Source organism: Lycium ferocissimum, chromosome 3, assembly GCF_029784015.1.
Source record: "Lycium ferocissimum isolate CSIRO_LF1 chromosome 3, AGI_CSIRO_Lferr_CH_V1, whole genome shotgun sequence".
Classification (NCBI taxonomy): domain Eukaryota; kingdom Viridiplantae; phylum Streptophyta; class Magnoliopsida; order Solanales; family Solanaceae; genus Lycium; species Lycium ferocissimum.
Window position 1 is genome coordinate 20,696,953 of NC_081344.1, and position 21,463 is coordinate 20,718,415.

At 34.7% G+C, this 21,463-nt stretch overlaps 1 protein-coding gene across 1 annotated transcript; it reads right to left on the minus strand.

Moving 5' to 3' along the window:
* Positions 1-7,482: 7,482 nt before the first annotated feature.
* LOC132050006 (cold-regulated protein 28-like) lies at positions 7,483-20,431 on the minus strand. Its single transcript, XM_059441010.1, has 5 exons — positions 20,250-20,431; positions 9,881-10,060; positions 9,489-9,726; positions 8,000-8,094; positions 7,483-7,912 (listed from the first exon to the last, which is right to left on the minus strand). The coding sequence occupies exons 1-5, from the start codon at positions 20,388-20,390 to the stop codon at positions 7,829-7,831; spliced, it is 738 nt and encodes a 245-aa protein (XP_059296993.1). The 5' UTR covers positions 20,391-20,431; the 3' UTR covers positions 7,483-7,828.
* Between the last annotated feature and the right edge of the window lie 1,032 nt (positions 20,432-21,463).

Here is a 21,463-nt window from a genome sequence, read left to right on the forward strand (position 1 = left end):
AAAATCATAGGCAATAAGCAATGTTTCCCATTGATATTGCCAAGACTGGTAGTTGGTGGTGGTGAGTTTTAGTGGGGCCTGGGCAGCAGCGTTGATGGAGATAAGGTGAATCATTATTGTTCAAGGATATGATGGTGTTAGAGAAGGCCACTATATTTTGTGCAGAAGGAGTGCTCTGATGGTTAGTTGATGGAGTAGTTTGGTTTTCGGGTGTTGACGTGGAGTTTGTTGGGGTTGGGTTTGGGGTTGGGAGGGAATCAGAGGTGCTATTCGAAGGAGCCATGGCTGCTGGAAGAAAAAATATGATTGCCCAGAAATTTTTTTGGCTGTGAAGCGCTGTAGCCCTGATACCATAAAGTAGTTTTATAGAAGTGATAAGAGCTTGATTTTATTCATAATGAATAGGGTATTTATACAAGAGGATGGATCCATAAGGATCGGGAAAGAAATCATCTACAATCAATCAAAATAAATGACAATCTCTACAATTATGAGTAAGCTAACATAAGGAAACTGAATATGTAAATAAGGAGAGAAAGTAATTCACAATCAATCTAAGATATATCTCTAATACTAGACTTGTCACAAGTAAATTGCATATTCCTATTATTATCACCAACCATTATTTGAAGGATCTTCTCCACATAAAACTCGTTAGTTCTTACATGTTCTTTGTAGCAATTAAATAAGGACTCAGTATCACTGGATTTCATTGAAGAAATCAGACATGCTAAAATAGTCTTTTCAGTAAACTCATCACCCGTTTCATGGTTTTCTTCATATTCTGCACCTTCATCAGAAATGTGATCTTCGCCATCCACATATGAATTTATTCCACCATTGAAATATGTTGTCTGAATCAATATTTATCTCTTCATCTCCATTGAGCAAGTAGTCTTCCAATATAATTCCTAGAACATCATCGAACGTATGCCTAAGTTGCTCATCCATATTGTACTGGTTCAGGTTCATGTTTAGGTTAAGAAAATAGATTTGATGATTTGGTTGAACGTTTAGTAAGTCTGTTACCATATAAGAATGTATTAATTTGGTAGACCATATATTTCTAGGTTCAATGTATTAATTTAGTAGACCATATATTTCTAGGTTCACCTTATAGTTCTAATAGGTGTAGATATAATGTATACACCATTTTGGAGGGAGAACAACGTGGAAGGATCATAGAATTTTTGTTCGGTTCTAGGTGTTTGGAATGTAAAATTGCTAAGCACGCTTATAAGAATAATTACGTTGTTTGGAGAAACACTAATTGAAGGGAAAAGAGTAGCTCTTGGAGACTAACTTTTTACATAGTATGTCCCGAATTCTTGATGTGTGAATTTGACCATTTAGCACCAGTGTTTTAAAAGGCGTTTTCGGGGCAAGCCCGGGGTGAGCCTCGGGGCGGGGCGTATCAAAAATGCCCCCGGGCGATGGTTCGAGGCGAAAGTCTCAAAAGGCATACGCCCAGCAATTCGGGGCGTACGTCTGGGCGTTTGGGGCGAGTTTTTTTTGTTGGGGCGTGTTAGGGCGTAAGCCCAGAAAACTTCTTCAAATTAAAATAAAATTTATTAAATAAGTCCTCAATATAATGCCCAAATTCTCAAAAGTCAACTAGTAATTACTCAAATATTTTAAAAAGGAACCGAAACATTAAATTTAAAAGTCACGGCCTTTTTTTATTGCTAGAATGCCTAATATATGTTCTTTTCCAATTTTTTATCTTGTCTTCTACTATCTCAAAAAAGTAACGAGCAGTCATTTGTGCTTGTAAGTAGCGTATAACAGATTGTTCTGATTAGTTTTTTTTGTGGGGATGGAGCATATATTTATAGTTTTCTTCAAATTTTTACGCTATTTTACCTATTTAAAAGTATTTATTATAATTATATCCTTTTATGAAATACTAAAAATTAAAGTCCCATGAGGCTTACGCCTCGTGCCTCAGGGCTTACGCCTCACTGAGGCAGACGTAAAACGCCCCGCCTTACACCCCCGCCTTTTAAAACACTGGCTAATTTAGCACAACCCATTATAATTTATCTTCGACATATTTAATTTTAAAGAACACATGATTTATTTTCATTTCGCTTTGGACCTGTGTTAAATGATGATTAATGGAATCTAATAGAATTTTACTTTTCTCCAAACAAGAAATAGTAACATGAAAGGAATTTTTCTTTTCAAATTCTCAAAAAGGGGACGTGGGGGCGGGGTATGTTTAAATTTTTAATTGTTTATCATAAGTGTTAATTCTTGTTCGATTTTTTGTGCTCGTCCCCCCTCTCTTTAAAATCTATATATAATATAAAGCTAGGCATAGACAAGGTGATGTGGCACTTCTCTTTGACCACCATTCTCAATTATCTTTTTTCTCAAATTTTTGAAATTTTTTCTACTTTTTCCTGCTAAAACAATAATATATTCATGTAATTACAACATTAATATTAATGTTTACCTACAGTTATGTCGAGTGTCACGAATTGTCTTGTTACACCTTTCACATTCGCCATGTGCGGTTCCGAGAAAGATCCGTATCTCATTTTAATATGCGATATTTATGATGCTATTTACAATCCTATTTGCTATTTAGGGACAACACCATTTGTGGACGCCATGCACTTTTCTACATGTAACTCTCCTGTCTATTTTACAAGTTGACTTTTTTGGAGAAAGGTGTTGCCTTACCTTTTGTCTATATGGTTGTGCCGCCTTGTCAGTAAAACTTCTTTCAAGGATTAGGTATGAAGTATGTTTCAGTAAACTTCTAGAGGTGTTTTAGTTACTTATCAGCTTTGGATTATGTTTACTAATTATATTATCCCCTCACTATCTTTAACTTTTATTTTTCACTCATGACTCATGTAGATGTTGAAAAGCTCCTCGACTAATTAAGGTAAATATTACTCCTTGTATCCCAATTTATGAGGTAGTACTTTTCATTTTTCGAGATTCAAATTATGTAAAGTTTGATCAGCATTTCAAATGTATTTTTTCAATATATTGACATGAGAATAATTGCAATTTATTATATTTTTCATATATATTTTGAATATACAAATTTTAATTCTAAAATGTTTACTTGATTTAATTCAAGTTAGCTTCAAAAGATTAGCCAAATTGCCTTTTTGGGAGCTAAAAGTACCAAATAAGTTCTAAGGGAGTAGATTCATTTGATATGAATAATCGAGCCAATGTAATCCATGAGAGATAGTAGTGTACGTTATGAATTTGCAACGGGAAATGTTTGATGCATCAACTTCATTGCAAAAGTTATTTTTCTCTGGAAAGGCTAATTGTGTGAACTTTAGTCAAGTGGCAGTGTAATATCTGACATGCAATTTCAACCTTATATTCGACCATCTTATTCTGAGGTTCGTGCTAATAAAGGTTCATACCACTAGGAAGAGAAAAAAACCTCGGAGAAAGATGTTGTGAAATGAGAAAAAGAAATCTTATGGTAAACACAAAGACGCTAAAGGAGATGTAGTAAAAGGCGTTAACTGGCGTAAAGAAATTAAAATGCTAAGCGGCAGGTTAACTTATGTGTTTGCAGAGAATTCTTTTGTTAAGTAAAAATTGAAGGGAATGGGAATAGAGAAAATAGATAACAAGAAAGTGGAGTGAAGAAGTGCCTTCATATGAAATGAATGCATCTATTCATATATGAACGGTATAATATGCAGATTTTTCAAATATTGCAAGGCTGATCAAGAGGAGAAAAAGAGGTTTTAATTTGGTGAAGGGATGAACGGTTTAGGGGTGGACAGCGAAGAAAAGGAGTAAAAATAAAAAGAGGAAAGAGAAAGAGAGAGAAAATAGAATGTTGCTTTTTCTTTCACCCAACCTGTTGGAATTTTGAGTTTGCATCTTCTTCTATTTTTCCCCCCTCCTCTCCTTTTTCCCTCTTTCATTTTTCTTTGCCCTATAGAAAAGTTGGAAAGTTTTACAAAATATGTAGTAACTAGTGCATATGCAGCCCCTATTTGTATCCTAAGTGGAAAGTTTTTTATACGCATCATTAAAAAATATGTATAATGACCTTTTTTCACAAACCAAGCAATTCGGCCAATCAGGAATTGAAGACCAGCCTTTTGAGATTGAGTTTGAAGCTTTTTTGTGATTCTGGAATAACATAATAGCATCTGGTGTTGTTTAATATTTTTTGCTTCTTATTTTCCAGTTTTGGTTTTTTATTTTTCAGTTTTAGTTTCCAATTTTGATTTCTTATATTCCAATTTTGTTATTTGATTGATTTAAGTGGTGCTTCTTCACTTGTATAACACAAGAAGACACTCTCTTCCTATCGGATGTATATAATTAAAATGGGTGCGGTGGTTTAATTGGCCAATTTTCCACAAGAATGCGATTGACATTCACGCGTAAAGCTAAAGAAAATGAAACTCACCATATATGTTATTATGTAAGTTGGATTGTGTTGGATAGACACACTCGAGGCTAAGTTCGGAAAGGTTGAGATGAACAACACTTAGTTGAGGTGCCAAAAAAAAAAAAAAAAAAAAAAAAAAAAAAAAGGATAAGTTTAGGGGGTTGCATATGCATTAAACCTTTTACAAAATATGTAGTAACTAATTGCTATTTGAAAGTCCTATCTACGTACATCACTTGAGTTTGAAATTTTTGTCACATTAATTTTTGGTAAAATTTCTCAAATGACTACCTTATTGTAGCTTCCTACCATTTGTAGCTACCATTTTAAATATTACCATTTGTAGCAACATTTTGGCAAAATAGTATATGTTTTCGCGTGTATTGCCAACAAATACATGAGAACAAGGTAAAAAAAAAAAAAAAAAAAAAAACAGGAACCTTGATTTTAGTCTTTAACGGTGGAGCTATTAAATTAGATATTAATATATTTTTTGATGTATTTTAGTGATTTTTTTTTTGATGTATTTCTATGGTTTTTTTTTTGCCATAATGTATTTCCGTGTCTTTTTTTTTTTTTTATGTATTTCGTTGATTTTTTTTTTTTTATGTATTTTTTTTTTTTTTGATGTATTTCGGTGGTTTTTTTTTTGATGTATTTCAAATACATTGTGTACATTCCAATTACTATGAAGCCAAATATATTCAAATTTTCGTGTATTTGAATGGATTTCAACATATACATTCGAGATACAAGACCAAAAAAATTTAAATACATGACAAATGCATTCAAAAAAATAATGTGTTTGGCTATTAACAAAATACACTAAAAAATGCACTCAAAAAATACAATGACAAATACATTCAAAAATAGTGTATTTGTGAGATGTAGATTTTTGAATGTATTTGTATTTGGCTTTTAACAAATACACATGGCCAGATACGAGACACTACCACCACCAAAAAACCCTAATCTCTCCAACACCACCAAAATCTAATCGAGACACCACCACCACCAAAAACCCAAATCTGAGACACCATCACCACCAAAAAACCCTAATCTTTCCATCACCAACAAAACCCTAATCTCTCCACCTCTACGTCATCTTCTCCGCCACCATCTCAAAATCAATCCATCACCGCCGCCATCAACAATGCAACGGCCGTAATTCCTTCAGTGAAAAGAGAGAAAGAAAGGGTGAGCACGGAGGGAGACGGAGAGAGAGAGAGATGGGCAGAGAGAGAGGGTGAGCACGGAGGGAGAGGAGAAGAGAGAGGGCGGTGCGGCCATGGTGGTGGTGCGGCCATGGTGGTGGTGGTTGAGAGAAGGAAGAGAGATTTTTTAAGATTTTTGAGAAATGAAAAATATGAAATGAATAGTGATTGAGAAAAAAGAAAGATATATGTGTTTGGGTATGTATTTTTTGATATAGCTACCATTTGTAATTTAGAAAAATTAATTAGCTACTAAATATAATTAAATAAAAGGATAGTTAATATTAATAATTAGGTCTTAAAAGAAGCTACAATGAGTAAAAATTCCTTAATTTTTTCTAATTTTAATTCAATTATCGCATATATGAGGTGTTAAGGTCATTTTATTTAATTATGTTTGGATGTTTCCACTATTTTTAATAATGGGAAGTTTGCAAGAACCTACTTTTTATTATTTTCAATATTGAATAATTAAAAGATATTATTTTATAAACGTAAGTTAATGAATTTTTTTATGACCGCGCGAAAAGCGCGGCCATATTCACTAGTTAGATTAAAGGTAGGAGTAGTAAATTGCTTCAACTCATGTATTATATGTACTGACGACTCTTGACATCCTGAATATACCTGATGCAATCCTTCATTTATCCATGTTAGGATACTAGCAGTCTAGCAGTGCCTTTTCCATGCGAATACTACTTTTATCCCAATTATGTGATGCATTTTTCCTTTTAATCTGTCCCAAAAATAATGATACATTTTTATATTTAAAAATAAGTTAACTTAAAACTTCTCTTTTACCCTTAACGAAATGATTTACAGCTACATAAATATCTATGATTTGTTTTAGATAACAAGTTTCAAAAGTCTTCCTTTTTTTCTTAAACTATGTGCCTAGTAAAATTATATCACATAAATTGGGATGGAGAGAGTATCAAAAAATATATATATATATAAAAAATAAAAAAAAGGGAAGCCAGACAATTAGTTATTTCCTGGTGAATATCAGGTCGTGCATGTGGGAGTTGTTGCTCCTACTAATGATCCTTGTTCATATTTTATAAGGCTAAAACCACCGGCAAGAGATTAATTTTTGAAGTAGGTGAAGAAATTGCTGTGATTCCACTCACCCTTCCCGACATCCCTAACTCACCTCATATTTTAAACAATTTTTTTCCTCCTCTTTTTCCATTAAGTTAATCCATTTCATGCCAAAGGATTTCATTCAGCAAACAAAGAACAATCACAGGAAAGAATAATTGAGTAAAAAATTAAACTTTTTTTTCCTCAAAATATTCAGCAACTTTGTTTACACCGAAAGCAAGAAAAAAAAAATACAAAAATACTTACTCTGTCTTTATCTGGTACTATTATTATTCAGAGTAAAACGGTTTTCTTACCTTTTCTTTTTTGGCATTTTCCGAACATTGGAGTATCTTTAACAGAGTATAATCTATAGTTCTTTCTAATGTAGTTTCTAAATATCTAACTTGTATTTCAAGACACTTTCTAAATATCATTAGATATGTTGATTGTATTTCAAGAAACTTAAAAAAATATTGAGAACAGTTTGATAATTTAGGTGAAAAATAAAATTAATCATTATGGGTGTCTTTCTTTTTTAAGCCAAAAAATAAATGTTAATCGGACACCTTTTTTAACCGGGGGAAGTTTATAGGAACCCCACGACTCCATCTACAACATCATGGTATCTCGAAACTAACAAATTGAGAAGGATTAATGCTTCTTTTCTGGTTTTCTTCCTAGTACACGAGTTATCTATACCGATTGTGGTAAACAGAAACTATGCAACTGCTCAATTGGTGATTTTACGGCTGAAAATCAAAGAACTTAGTATAACACAAAACACAAAAGTCGAAATTCTCAAACTTCATCTCATAACCTCTTCTCTAAGTATATGTTATTTACAAATTTAATATAATATAAAGGAGAAACTCTATGCAGACGTGATATAGATTCTTTTCCTAGTCACTACTGTATTAGCTAAAAAGTGACCCATTTTTCTACAGCAAAACACAACTCATCTTTAGTAGTCAGCACCTTCAAGCTTGTCTAATGCCGTCTCTTTAAACACACAAGAGCTTGATGGCAGATGCTTGTGTTTGTAAAGCAGTGTTGCTCCGGCGTTACACTATGCCTTAGCTGCCGTTCAAAGTGGAACTCACATCACCTTGGGAGTTGGGACAAAGATGTGGTTGATTTACTAACATTCAAGATTTACTTCTTCCTTTATCTGGAACATGGAGTTAGCAACTCCCAGACTCTCAAACTTCCCTGTCGGAACAATCTAAAAGAACATGTATATTGATTAGACATGGGACCTTTAAACCCATTATTTAAGTTTTGGAAGTGATAAGAGGTCAATGCACATTACTTGCTCATCTGCAGTATCCATCATGGCTGTCTTTAGCTTTTCGCTCCTCGAGTTTTCTTCAGAATCTTCATCCGCAAAATTCTGACCTGAACCTTCTGCGGATATATTTAAATTTCAGTATCAAAGAAACTAACAGAAGTATAATTCACATGAGCTATAAAAATAGCATTACCCTGGTTTTCCCAAAACCAGGAATCAAGCATTAAACAAATTCTTAGAACATCCTCCGCCCATGAAAGACCATGCTCACCAACACACCCCCCAACCCCAGAAAACAACAAAAGAAAATATAAGAGCAATGCCCCACACAGAAAAGAAAAACCTAAGAGAACTAATCGGAAAAAAAAAAAAAGAAAAAAAAAAAACGAAGAGGAAACCATACAATCAACACTGGCTCCCAGTGATATTTTCCACCTCAAGTTCTATCCAAATGGAAATGGTAATATAAGTGGGTATCGGCAAAATGATTACTGCAGAATTTGGATAGTAACTGCAGAACTTGAACAAGTGTTATTATACATATATCCTGTGCGGTTATGACTTCTGAGGGTTCAGAATGCATTAGTAGCCCCTTACTTTTCAAAACATTTATACAACAATCCTCTTTTCCTTCATTGAGCATGTTTCCAAATAAATTTCCTCATCAGTTATTCATCAAATGCAATGATTCATATCGTTAAGCCCAAACCTTTCAGAAGGTTGAAAGGAAGGTGAGGCCATAACTACAAGGTTCGAGTTAAATCTACAATAAGCAAACTATTCGAACTTAAATTGTTCTTTTTAGTCCTGGGTCACAGATGGATTTCAAGACCTGACCAAGTTTAAGCAAAAATTGCTCTAGAGCTTGCAAGAAAACAACATTAACACCAGCAACATCCACTAAAACATGGAGAAACAATAATAAGGAAGCCAAAGCATCTGTGATGTATTCATCTTTCCACTCGGGCACCGTTCCTCTAACTCCTCTTAAGACATACCAATTGAAAACTTTAACTTTAACTAAATGAATTAGTTTAGTTTGTTATCCTAAAGGAAAATGTCCTCTGCCACAGTCATCCTAACAAACTGCTTACTACACTAATAAATAGCTTGGAAAACCAAAAATTATAGAAGATGATTTAAGTAGCAGGTCAATGCATGTTCGAACTCAACCATTCTTGACCACATGCAAACAAAATATATACTTATTAAAGGGACTGTTAGCACATGAACTAATGCAGTGACCTTATATGAGCATACAAGGAACAGGTTTAGATGTTATCGATCAGTAAATGAATGCAAAACCACCCTAAACTATGCCTGCCTGAATGCTCATTTATGCCTCAATTTCAGAAAAATCCTTGTGATACAGAACAAGCAAAACTGAGAGAAAAATGCAACACAAGAAAATTATCACCTCGTTTGACATAAACGATATACTAAAATAGCTAAAAACCTCTAACTCCTGAAGTAAGAAGAATATGCATATAGATATGATGAAGAGGCTTACCAGCAATTCTGCTAACTGGTTTTTGAAGTTCTGCAGGGATGGGAAGGGGCAGATCCGATCTTTCTTCGAGTCCATGAGAGGAAATCGTCTTTTCTCTTCTTTGCTTTTCCTCGGTATAGATTCTAGAACATAATTGGAGATCCGTAACATGATGGTACTCATCACCCTGCCTGACCAATAGATCAGGTTGGTCACTCTCAATATTGATCTTCCAACATCCATCTCGCCAAGCAGTGAACTGAAATAGAGAAAAGAAACTCTCAAGCAAGGTGTTCTTTTGGGACAGTTGTGGAGTGAGTGGGAGGGGATCATTCTTCAAGTGTAGCAGCTAAATAATAGCATATCTTGTAGCTCTAGAAAACAGAGAATTTGAGTATCATTGGTTTTCTGACCTGCTTAGTAGCTTTATCATTGTTGGAGGACAGCTTTTTAGACAAAGTTCTGGAACTCCTATTCAGTTCCACACAACCAGCACGCAAGACCATTGATCTGTGCAACTGCTTAACAAACGATGTTTCAAGACAATCAAGAAATGTATTATGCTTTTCATTTGTCCATCCTGTGCACTCGTCCTGAAGTCAAAATATGAAACATGCAAATACATGAATTTTCTAACTTTTAACATATTAGTGAAAGAGAAGCATCTCAGTTTCAATTTTTAGCTTTCTATCAGCTTTGTTCCTACAGCTCATGATCATAATAACATTGGTGGTGCCTGTGTAGGGGTGAGAAAGAGATTAAAGAATGTGTCCTTTGATATTCCTGAAGATCAAAGTGTCAAATATCTCCAGTTATCTGCCAAATTAATCCAATAACGATAGCACCAGTTAAGGAAAATTCCAGGATATCATACCTAGCCACAGCTAAACTACGTAGCACCTTAAACAGATGATATATTTCAGGGAAAAGTACACGTATAAAAAATGAATGGATTAATCCAAGATAAGACTGCGAAAGAGAAGTGGCAAACTGAGAAGCTTTGACAAGTCAATTCAGATGTGTGGACATGGGAGGATCAAGAACATGCAGAAGCACATAGAAATGAATTAAGAGGAGACCAAACAACAAAATGCAGAGGGAAAAAGGATAACTTGTAGTTTAATGTGTCTACAAGAAAAATTTATGTGCAGTAGAAAAAAAATGTCCCTCATCTTTCGATGGGAGAATCTGATGAATTTCATGACAACCTAATTAATTACTAAAAAATAATATATACACTCACAGTAAATCAAAATAGGTCTACTTTTACCAAGTATGTCCAGTTATATATTTGTGATTACATGTGGAAACATTAAAACGTTGCTCATTTTTGTTAGATTGTACCATCTCATTTAAATTTTAAACTTAAGGAGAACACACTTCTATTCTTGGGCAAACAGGTCCCGCAATGGTTGAGGAAATAGGTTGTTCTCTCCTTATATGGTCTTGCTCATCCCAGGAGCTATCATTTGAGGTTGACTTAGGCCCAATGACTATTTTCTTTTGCATGGTATCAAAGCCAAAAACATCACTATACTTGGTTTTACCAATGTTGGGCTCTTATATTATGTTGTCCCTGCTAACCAGATACCCAGGTCTGAGTGTGTGGGTGGTGGGGTGGGTTAAGTCCCACATCTGTTCAAGGAATAAGCCGTTGTGTCCTTATACATTCTTGACATTTGAAAGAGCTAGCTTTTGACGTTGAGTTAGATCCAAGGTCCATCTTCATAACATAATATTAAAGCCATGTCTATTCTTGTTCTTGGTTTACCTAATGTTCAGTGTTTGGGCCCCCGATGTAATATTTCCATTATATAGAAGTCCAGCCAAGGCATGCCAGGGGGAGGGAAGGTATCAAGCGTCCTAAATTGCTTGAGGAAATGGCATGTTGTCTCCTTATACGGTCTTGGACAATCCTCACCTTATGAGCTAGCTTTTGAGGTTAAGATCCATATTTTTAACAATTTTCTATGACGGGTTGAACTTCAAGCTCCGGGATCATTATATTTCAATTCACACAGGGGTAGCACATGACAACAATGAAGCAAAGACAAAAATTCATTGTCATATATCATTGTGTTTTCATCCCTTGAACCGATACATCAACATTTAATCAGAACAAACACCAAGCTGAAGACATCACCTACTATGAGGGCACAGATACATGAAATTTGTCTGAACAAGTGAACTGAGCATACCGAGAACTCACTTTTTTCACATTCATGAAGCAGTAGCATGACAATACTTTCAATTAGCAATACTCCACTTCAACAGGCAAGTAATATGCACAGAAACCAGGAGCAGCAAGCACTTTTAACAAGACTTTTTGCTTCATAAGGGTGGGCCTGGGGGTCTGTGAAATGTTTGGAGAAACTAAATGCTTGACTAAAATGTTTGAAAATTTTGAGATCCTCTAAAGCTAGAACGGTTTAATACACAGTAATCTTTAACACTGGCATAACACTTAAAAGAATTCTAGTTCTAGCCCATTGCATTTTCTACCTTCCCACCAGCCTTTGCTTGTGCAGGTTATTGCATTTGTACTCTTTCTTCTTTTCCTGACAATCTAGGTAGTATGGAGAAAACACGTGAATATGCAATTTTTAAATAGACATACGTGATTTGTTACAACTTGAACTTATAAAAACACAATTTTTAACCTTATAAAGGATGAAAGAGATGATCACAGAGAATTCAAATTTGATTAAATTTAAAGTAGCAAAGGAAGACTATAGTGGAATGCAAAAGCTAAATTGGAAGACATTAAAATCATGTCAACTTAGAAACCTTTGTGAAAAAAAACTAGTGCTTGCATGATAAATTTTACAAAAAATACTAATACTTGCCGAGAGCAACAGAGGAACTTAATAACTTAATAAATAATGAATTGGGGAAATTAAGAAGAAATGAAAGGAAATTAGGAAGAAATGAAGTGCTGGGAAATATTAGGTTTACTACAAAATATATTTCTGACGCAAATTCAACACTTCAACAGTCCCCAAACTACTCTCTTTAGAGATCCACAAAGATCCTCTACTCCCAGAAACATCATTCACTATCTACACTGCATCCAACAACAAAAACATACCCAGTGAAATCCCACAAAGTGGGGTCTGGGGAGGGTAGAGCGTACGCAAACCTTACCCGTACCTCACACTGCATCCCATTTCCAAAACAGTACTTTTACTTTTGACTGTCATAATAATGTTAGGGCCAAAAAGTTTCCCCTTATCCATCAGCAGACGATGCTTTCGCCTCAGTTTCTCATCGCTGATATTGTTAGTCGTATTCCTTCTATTTCTTGATGTAGGAGTGAGGGTTCTATCCCCATGTACTCCCAAGAAGGAGGACCTAACTGTCTCTTGAAGTCAGAAAGACGTTCTTGAAAAGCGTCCAATGTGGCATTTGTTGCCTCACAGCCTCTATGCTTAATAATAGTTTTACTTTTTCTTTCTTATGGTTGGAATAGTGGTTCTCCTTTCTTCTCTCTATGATTTAGTGTCAAAAAAACATTTCACTTTCTCATGCTTCTCTTCCTCTCCTGTAGTGGAAATAGAAACAAAGCTAACTACAGACAGTAATCACCCAATCAACTAAGAAAACTTTATTAGGTCAAATTACTCCTCCTTGTACTTGGAACGATACTGTTGCATGATTGACTTGATAAGCTCATATATAATGTCAACTTTTATTGTGGCAGCTGGAACCAAACGGCCATATGTTAAAAAAAGTTGGTAGACTAGGTATCGCATAATTACTGAAAGCAGAAAGAAGCGCAATACCATTAGTTAGGGTACTGTTGCAGGTGGTCATATTAGTCAGCCCTTTAAAAGAAAGCATCATATATATCTGCAAGAAACTTCCACTATAGAGTAGTTGCTCTTAGCCGATATTGGAAGATAAGATAAAATTACTTCACCTTCTTAATAACATGTACCAAATCTTAGTAGAAATAAGTTAAATTAACCAAAGGAGGCAATACAACTAGATTTGCAAGGGAACCTAAGGTATTTGAGAAGTGCATTTTGTAGGAGTACTTTTTAAAAGTTTAATTCTATATAATTCCTGAGTTAAGACTAGGAAAACTTTGAAGTACTTCTTCAGACTTGGTAGGAGGATTAAATTTTGGATGGACACTTGGTGTGGAAATGAGAGCTTCAAGAGCAGGTTTCCAGACTTGTTCAACTGTGCTTCAAATAAAGAGGGTTATATTGTAGAATTTAACTCAGCAACTGGATGGAGTGTTACGTTTAGAAGAAATCTAAATGATTGGGAAATAGACAGTTTTTGCCAACTACTTCAACAATTGGACTCATGCTCAATAGAACAAGACAGAGCAGACAGGCTAGTTTGGGTCAACAGCAAGGATAAGGTATTCTCAGTCAATAGCTGCTACAAAATGTTGTTGAAAAAGTATAGTCAAGGAATTCCTAACTGGCCATGGAAGATGATTTGGAAAACCAAAGCACCTATGAAAGCAGCTTTTTTTTGGTTTGTTAATAGCTAGGGATGCTTGCCAAACACAGTACAAGTTACAAAGGAGAGGTTTTTCATTGTGTAGCAGATGCTATTTCTGCAATTCGGAGGAGGAAACAGTTGAACATTTTTTCTTGCGTTGCAGATTTTCAAGGCAATGTTGGGAACTCTTCTTTAGCATAATGGGCATATCTTTGGTTTAGCAAGAGAAAATTAGTAGCCTGTTGGAAGTGTGGCAATCTCAGGAGGTTAAAAAGATCTTAAAACCAATATGGAGAACTATTCCCAATTGCATAATGTGGACCTTATGGGTGGAAAGAAACAAGGCATGCCTTGATGGGAAGAAGTTACAGATTTCTAGAGTAAAAAACAAATGCATTAAAAATCTGTACTTTTGGTGTAATAGCAGTACTATAGATAGGATGGAGAAGTATTTGGACTTTTTACACTTGCTAGGAGATAATATGTAATATGGATTAAAGAGTTTGCTGCTAGGTCCTGTACTTTTTTTCTCTACCAACTTGGTACTTAATAAAATCTTTACTTATCAAAAAAAAAAAAAAAAAAGAGTACTTCTTCAGACTAAAGTATCCTTAAGCATGCATTGTGCTTTCAGACAAACCATCTGTGCAGCAAGTGATTTGAATGCATCTCCACTAGTATCCATAAATATCCAAGAAGTGCATAAAAAATTCTTGATAGATTTGTTTTGGACAGCCAAGAAGGATGGTATCATTTTGGATCAAGCTACAACATGCTCACAGGCAAGAGGAGTGAAAGACAACGGCCATGGAAGATGATATGGAAGGTAAAGGTTCCTCCTAAAGTGGCCAGGTTTGGTTGGATAGCCATGCATGAAGCTTGTATAATGCAGGGAAACCTTCAAAAGAGGGTGCTAAGCTTATGCAGCAGGTGTTTCTTCTGTAAAAAAATCTCAGAATCTGTCAGACACTTACAACTACTCTGTAGACTCATTTGGCAAACATGGCAGTATGTTCTCGAACCTGTTAGGAGTGGTGAGGATAATGCCTAGGAACTTGGTATCTGCAAACAAATCCTGATAGGGGACAGAGCATGGAAGCAGCAAAATAACCTGTGGAGAGTCATCCCCTATGTATATTTTAGACAGTTAGGTTAGAAAGAAATCATAGGTGTTTTAAGGATAAAGAAACATCCATCTCTTTAGTAAAGCTTAAATGTCTACAGAATCTGTATTTTTGGTGCAAAAATTAGGTAGTATATGAAAATGATAAACTGCTGGATTTCCCGGATTCCTTGCATTTTTGAAGGGTTGTGGTCCAGCTCTTCTTTAACTTTTTGAGGCACCTTCTGGGCAATAAACTTTTACTTTACTAATCAGAAAAGGTACTGGGCAATATTTAGTTAATATTGAATAATGATTGTCATAGCATTTAAGAAGACTGGGTTCTAAAAGCGACAATGTAATAAATGATATTCTGCAGCAATGAATAGTAATAATGATTAATTACTACTACTTAAAACAAATGAATCAGCATAGGTTAGTGCCAATTAGAAAAGACAATTCTGCCAGCTATGCCAAGTCTATTCTAAAGATACATCAGCTATTTAAAGCTAATTATGAAGTAATCAACAGCCAGCCCTCCATCGATTAGTTCGAATATCTGAAAACCTAACAAAAATGTGAAAGTGACTCATGTACAAGTAATGCACAATGGAAAATCCTTTATTTGAGAAGTAGCGGAAACGGCTAACCATGAAGGAAGATGAAGATTAAATTTCATGATTGATCCTCTACATGCTCCTAGTTTATTTTCAATTAGCTAATTTTGCAGCGCAAGAACTCCTGGTCATATGATTAAACCCCACCTGTTCCATCCAGTGGCGGAGCTACACTATACCAAGGGTGGTCAGTCGAACACCCTTCACCAGAAAATTATATCACACATATAGGTCAAATATTGTAATTTACAGATAAAACGTATAGAACACCCTTGGAACAGCTGAGTGCTGCAGCTCAGTAGCGAAGGGTGTTCAAATTGACTCTCGTGTCACGGGTTCAAATCTGTGGTAAAGAATTTTTGTTCTTTCTTTTTAATTAAAAACAGGCGGTTTGACCAGCATTGCATTTCTTCGGGATACACGGGTTATAGCTGTTTGGATCTTGCATCAAGCCAAAGATAAATTAATTGTTGCCAATACCTCTTTTTACTTTCTTTCCTTTTAAGTATCCTTTCTAATAAATGTTAGTCTTAAACCGGTAAACTAGAAAGGTTTTGCTCAGACCTTGAAATTTCAAATTACACCAATATCGTCTAAACATTTACCATCTTATGAAAGAAGAAAACTAAATATATAAATGTATTAACTATTTATATGTTAGACTAATAAAATTATGTATTAACTATTTATATGTTAGACTAATAAAATTATCTATTAAACCTTACCAAACCCGGTCAATTGATTTCGTAATCCTCTACAAATTTGTTTTTAGTTTTATGTCCCTTTTACAAGAGATTAATTTTTACACATACGAGATCTGAAAATAACACATAAAAGATTTGGAAAAGTCATTTTTTTCTATTCAAAATTATAAGTGGCGATAGGAGACCACTTTCCCGGACCCTGCTAATGCAGGATGCTTTGTGCATCGGGTTTCCCTTTTTGATAGGAGACCATTTCCTACCCCAGAGACACCAACAAAACCCAGTGAAATCCCACAAAGTGGGGTCTAGGGAGGGTAGAGTGCACGCAGACCTTACCCCTACCTTGGGAGGTAGAGAGGTTGTTTCCGGTAGACCCTTGGCACAAGGACAAGCAAAGGAGTGATGCAACACGAGGACTTCCCAGGGGGTCACCCATCCTAGTACTACTCTCGCCCAAGCACGCTTAACTTCGGAGTTATAAAAGTGAAAATTTCTTTTCATTTTTTTTTTTTTTTTTAATAAAAAAATTGATAATGAAAACACAATTCAGTATAAACTCTAATTCTAATAAAGATGTTTATATTTGTGGTTCCATTAATATATGCCTGAAATATTTCAACTAAATTTATAAAAATGTTATCTCAAAATTTATTGATGTTACTCACACCGAAGCACATATAAGAATGCTAGTTTTATTTAAAAGTAAAGTCCGTTTGACTTGCTTTTTAGTTAGAGTTTAAGTTATATACACTATCAATGTAAAGAATTTATATACACTATCAGTATAAAAATTCCTTACTATTTATGGTATGTATATAACTTAAACTCTTTAACTTACTCCAAGAAGTTTGTTTAAAACCTCATCATCTCCACCCGTCGGATGCCGACAAAGCTAGTAGCTGGTTCGTTCTTCTCTGTTTCTTTTTCTATTCTCTTGTTACTCCTTCCAACTCATTTTCTTTACTGGTGCCTAGTGATTTTCTTTACTAGACTCCCTTGAGTGGCTTTCTTTGCTTAACTACAATATTCAGTGAAAATAAAAAAAAAATACAGATTTCAAATTTAGTCCTTGAATGATGCTTTGAGGATAAACTATAAAGCAAAATGGCAAAGCTAAATATTATGTAGTTTGATTTAAAACTTTTGTTACACCCACTCATTATGAAAATTATTTACTTCATAAGTTTGAACACCCTTAGCCAAATTCCTGGCTACGCCACTGGTTCAGTCTCAATACCAGAGAAAGAGAGGGATCTAAAATGAGAAGAATAACACACAAAGGTGCGCTCTTACACAGGATGGTTAACATTTGTTACAACTCCGCTGCGGCTTCACAGAGACAAAAGTTGTGTGAGCAAAAAATTGCAGCCTGTAGCATTTGCAGTATTTGCAAGCTGAAATATATTTAGACCATCCCCTACCGCACAGAACTCTATTTTTGCCTTACCAAATTCAACAATAGAGTGCGCTTTTCTTTTCCAACTATACGTCACTTTGCACCCTTTTTTTGGATAAGTGAAGGTCATTTTCATCTTAAAATAAACCCACTTATGCCATGCAAGATGTTTTCGTAACGCAATCAGAAGCAGAACTTAATTAAGCATAAAACACCTACGTATAAAATCTTCAATCTGATCTTCACATTGTAGAACCGTCTGAAATTCCTTCCTCCAGTTTTTTTATACAAGAGATATCTTTCTTGTACTAGTTTCTCCTATGGGTTTAATAGCACAAGGACAACTAAGACATGGACAGTCACCAGAGTGAATTTTTACTTCTAGTAGAAGAAAAATGAGACTAACAATTATTAATTAAATCCCAAAAACATGAAACTTCAAATTTGGGTACTTGAGTACAATCATGTCAACTAAATGATTTACAGAAGATTATGTTACAGGAGCATCTCAAAATCTTCGAACTGAGAAAGAATATCCTAAGAAATACTTATCTGAGGACATAATATACATGAGCATTATATCAACTGATTAAAAAAATAAACAAATACTGATCTGAGTACAGTATGATACACAAAAGATCTAACAATGCGATTTTCAGAAAATTATGTTACAGTTGCATCATAACATGTTCAAAGTACCTATCTTATTAAATGAAGATACACAAAAATTGTATTAACTGCCTCTTCCTCAGATTTGACGCAGAGCTTTTCCGGGAAAGACACATACCACATATAATATTGTCAATACGATCTCTCAATTAGTGAATTGAAGGGTAAATAGTCTTTAGGTGCGGTTAGTTGATTAGCTTAAGTCGGTGAGTATTAAATAGCTAAGCTAGCTAGTTATTTGGTTAACTGGAGGTTGTAATGACTATATAAAGGACCACGCGTGGTGTATATTTTATTTTTTTATGAAGTAATGTATTTCATTAAAAAAAAAGGCATCAAGAAGATGCATATTTACAAGAAGATGAAATTCGAAAAACAAAAGAGATATGTTAGCCCCATTACAACGTGTCAATCTAAAAAAAAGGGAGCTAACCATGTCCAAAAGTTGGTAAGTACTAATTACAGGAGCTAACTTAGTCCAGCAAAAATGATTAAGCAAGCATTTAGCTTTGAGAGAGTCTTGAAATTCCATCCAAACACCTACGATCCCTCTGGATTCTTACACACGAAAAGATAACTGCAGGTGATGTATTTTCAGAAAACATTTAGTGAAGACAATCTCTACTTCTCAATTCACTCACATCGCACCTTCTCGAAGCCTCTCTACGATTATCTCAGTTGGGATCTCTGAAATTACAATGGACTAGTTTCAAATTTTTTCATCTAATTCTTCCATGCAGCAAATATCCTTCTTATATCCACTCTCAGTTTGCTCTGGCTATAATAGCATGCAGACTACGAAGATCACCAGTGTAATTTTTCTCTACTAGTAAATATAAAATGGAACTAACACATTATTAAATCTTGGGAACTTAACATTTCAAACATTATACTTGAGTTCAATCGACTCAACACTACTTGAGTTTCAGCAAATTGTGTTACAGATGCATCGCTAAATCTTCAAGAACTGAGAAAAATCTTAATACTTATCGAGTACATAACAAATTGAAGATACACGAAACTTTATTAACTGATTAGAAAACTCTAAACAAGTATCTAACTGTGTACATAAAGATACACGAAGTATCTTATCAACTACGTGACCTTCAGAAAACTGTGTTAACAGCTGCATCACAGAAGCATCAAAATTGAAAATAAAATTCTAATCAAATACCTTAGTACCGAAAGATTGAAAGATATACCAAAAATTATCAGGAAAAGGTTAATTCACAAAAAAAAAAAAAAAAAAAAAGAGGAAATTTTCAAAAATATACAGCCCAACATAATATATTACGCCACGGAGTCCAATATACAACATTATACCTGGGAAAAAGCATTATATATAATGTATCAACCTTGTATAAAAGGTGTTTATACACAACTATGAGCTAAACCAGGTAACAAACTCAAAGAATGGGCTACGTGTCATAAATATTTTCTCGGAGTAGACATAGAGTGTAATTTTCCCCAAAAAATGACTACCCTGGTAGCATTTCTACTCTGAAGCAAATCATCATTGAGATTCTCAAAATATAAGCAAATACCTTTCCGAATACATAAGAAAACACAAAAATATAATCAACTACGTGATCCTTTAGCAAATACTCCCTCCGTCCCAATTTATGTGGTACCATTTGACCAGGCACGGAGTTTAAAAAAGAAAGCAAATACTTTTTAAAATTTATAGTCTAAAACAAGCTTTAGATATTTGATACAGGCTAAAAAGGAAAGTGTGTCGTAGTAGGAAAAAAAAATCTAAACAAATCGTATCTGAATATATATAAGAGATACACGAAAATTACAAGGTAAAAAAAGGTGAAAAGAATATAAGATTACCGTGGTAGCATTATTTGCAGTGTGAATCAAATCATCTTTGAAATTCTCAAGAGTGAGAGAAGAAGACTGGCCGGAGTTTGACTCATCAGTGAAACTCTCAGTCACCGGCGCCGGCGAGTTACTCCGGTAGGTTCTCTCCATTTTCCGATGTGCCGTTAAATGTTAAGATCTCTCTCTCAAAGAAGAAGAAGAGAGAAAAGAACCCTATTTGGTGGGGGTGGTGGGGCCCGAGAAGTGCCCACGTGGCTACGCTTTTCCACGTGGTGGTAACGTTGCATATCGACACGTCAGCAGGATCGATCATAATATCTGAAGAGCCAATGATAGCCAGATATTTCTCCCAGGGACAGTTTTGGAAAGTGACGGACTTTCTGGAAACGTGGGGCATCTCAGATCTACGCTGATATTTTTCACTTTTTATTATTCCCTCCCGCATATTATTAATTATAATATAGTCGAACGAAAAGTTACTCCTTCCGTCCCAAATTGTTTGATATTTTTCTCTTTTTGAGAGTCAAATTTGTTAATTTTGACAGTGTGTAACTATGTAAAAAGTACTATAAGTTACCATGATTAATAATTTAAAATATATGAAAAAATTACAGTCAAAGAACAACTCGTTTGACTCTCGAAAAGCGAAAAGTGTCAAACAAATTGGGACGGAGGGAGTATTTGTATACGATGTTTTGTAGGCGCGTAGCAAATACTGATAGATTTTTTGTCCCAATTTATGCGATATAGTTTCTGGTAGGTATAAAGTTTAAGAAAGAAAGGAATAACTTTGAAATTTGTAGTCTAAAATAAATCAGATATATTTGTGTGGTTGTAAATCATTTCATTAAGAGTAAAAAGGAATTTTTTTTTTTTTTAAATGTGGTATCTAAACGGTTGTATTAATCACCAAATGAACATTACAAAACTGTAGCCACGTCAACTCAACTAGCTACTCTTCACTAAAAGAGAAGCAACACTAAACATACTACATAGCTAGCTGAACAATAAAGAAATCAAAATTTAAGCTGGTATACATATTGCCTCATGCCTTCTGGTGCTCGTACATTGCAAGTGTATGCAATCTCCTTAGCTATCAATTGTCATTCTCTCTTTTCTTTTCAAACACTCCCTGATTCTCTCTATCCACAATGCGTAGACAGTCTTAATGTAAACCATTCTGAACAGTTGCGCAGCTTGAGATTTGCCTTTAGCTTTCACCA

Coding starts and splice junctions, on each gene's coding strand:
- LOC132050006 (XM_059441010.1), bottom strand. CDS start 20,390: ATGGAGAGAACCTACCGGAGTAACTCGCCGGCGCCGGTGACTGAGAGT. Junction 9,727..9,880: donor ATGATAAAGCTACTAAGCAG/GTCAGAAAACCA, acceptor TCTCTATTTCAG/TTCACTGCTTGGCGAGATGG. Junction 7,913..7,999: donor TGGATACTGCAGATGAGCAA/GTAATGTGCATT, acceptor ATGTTCTTTTAG/ATTGTTCCGACAGGGAAGTT.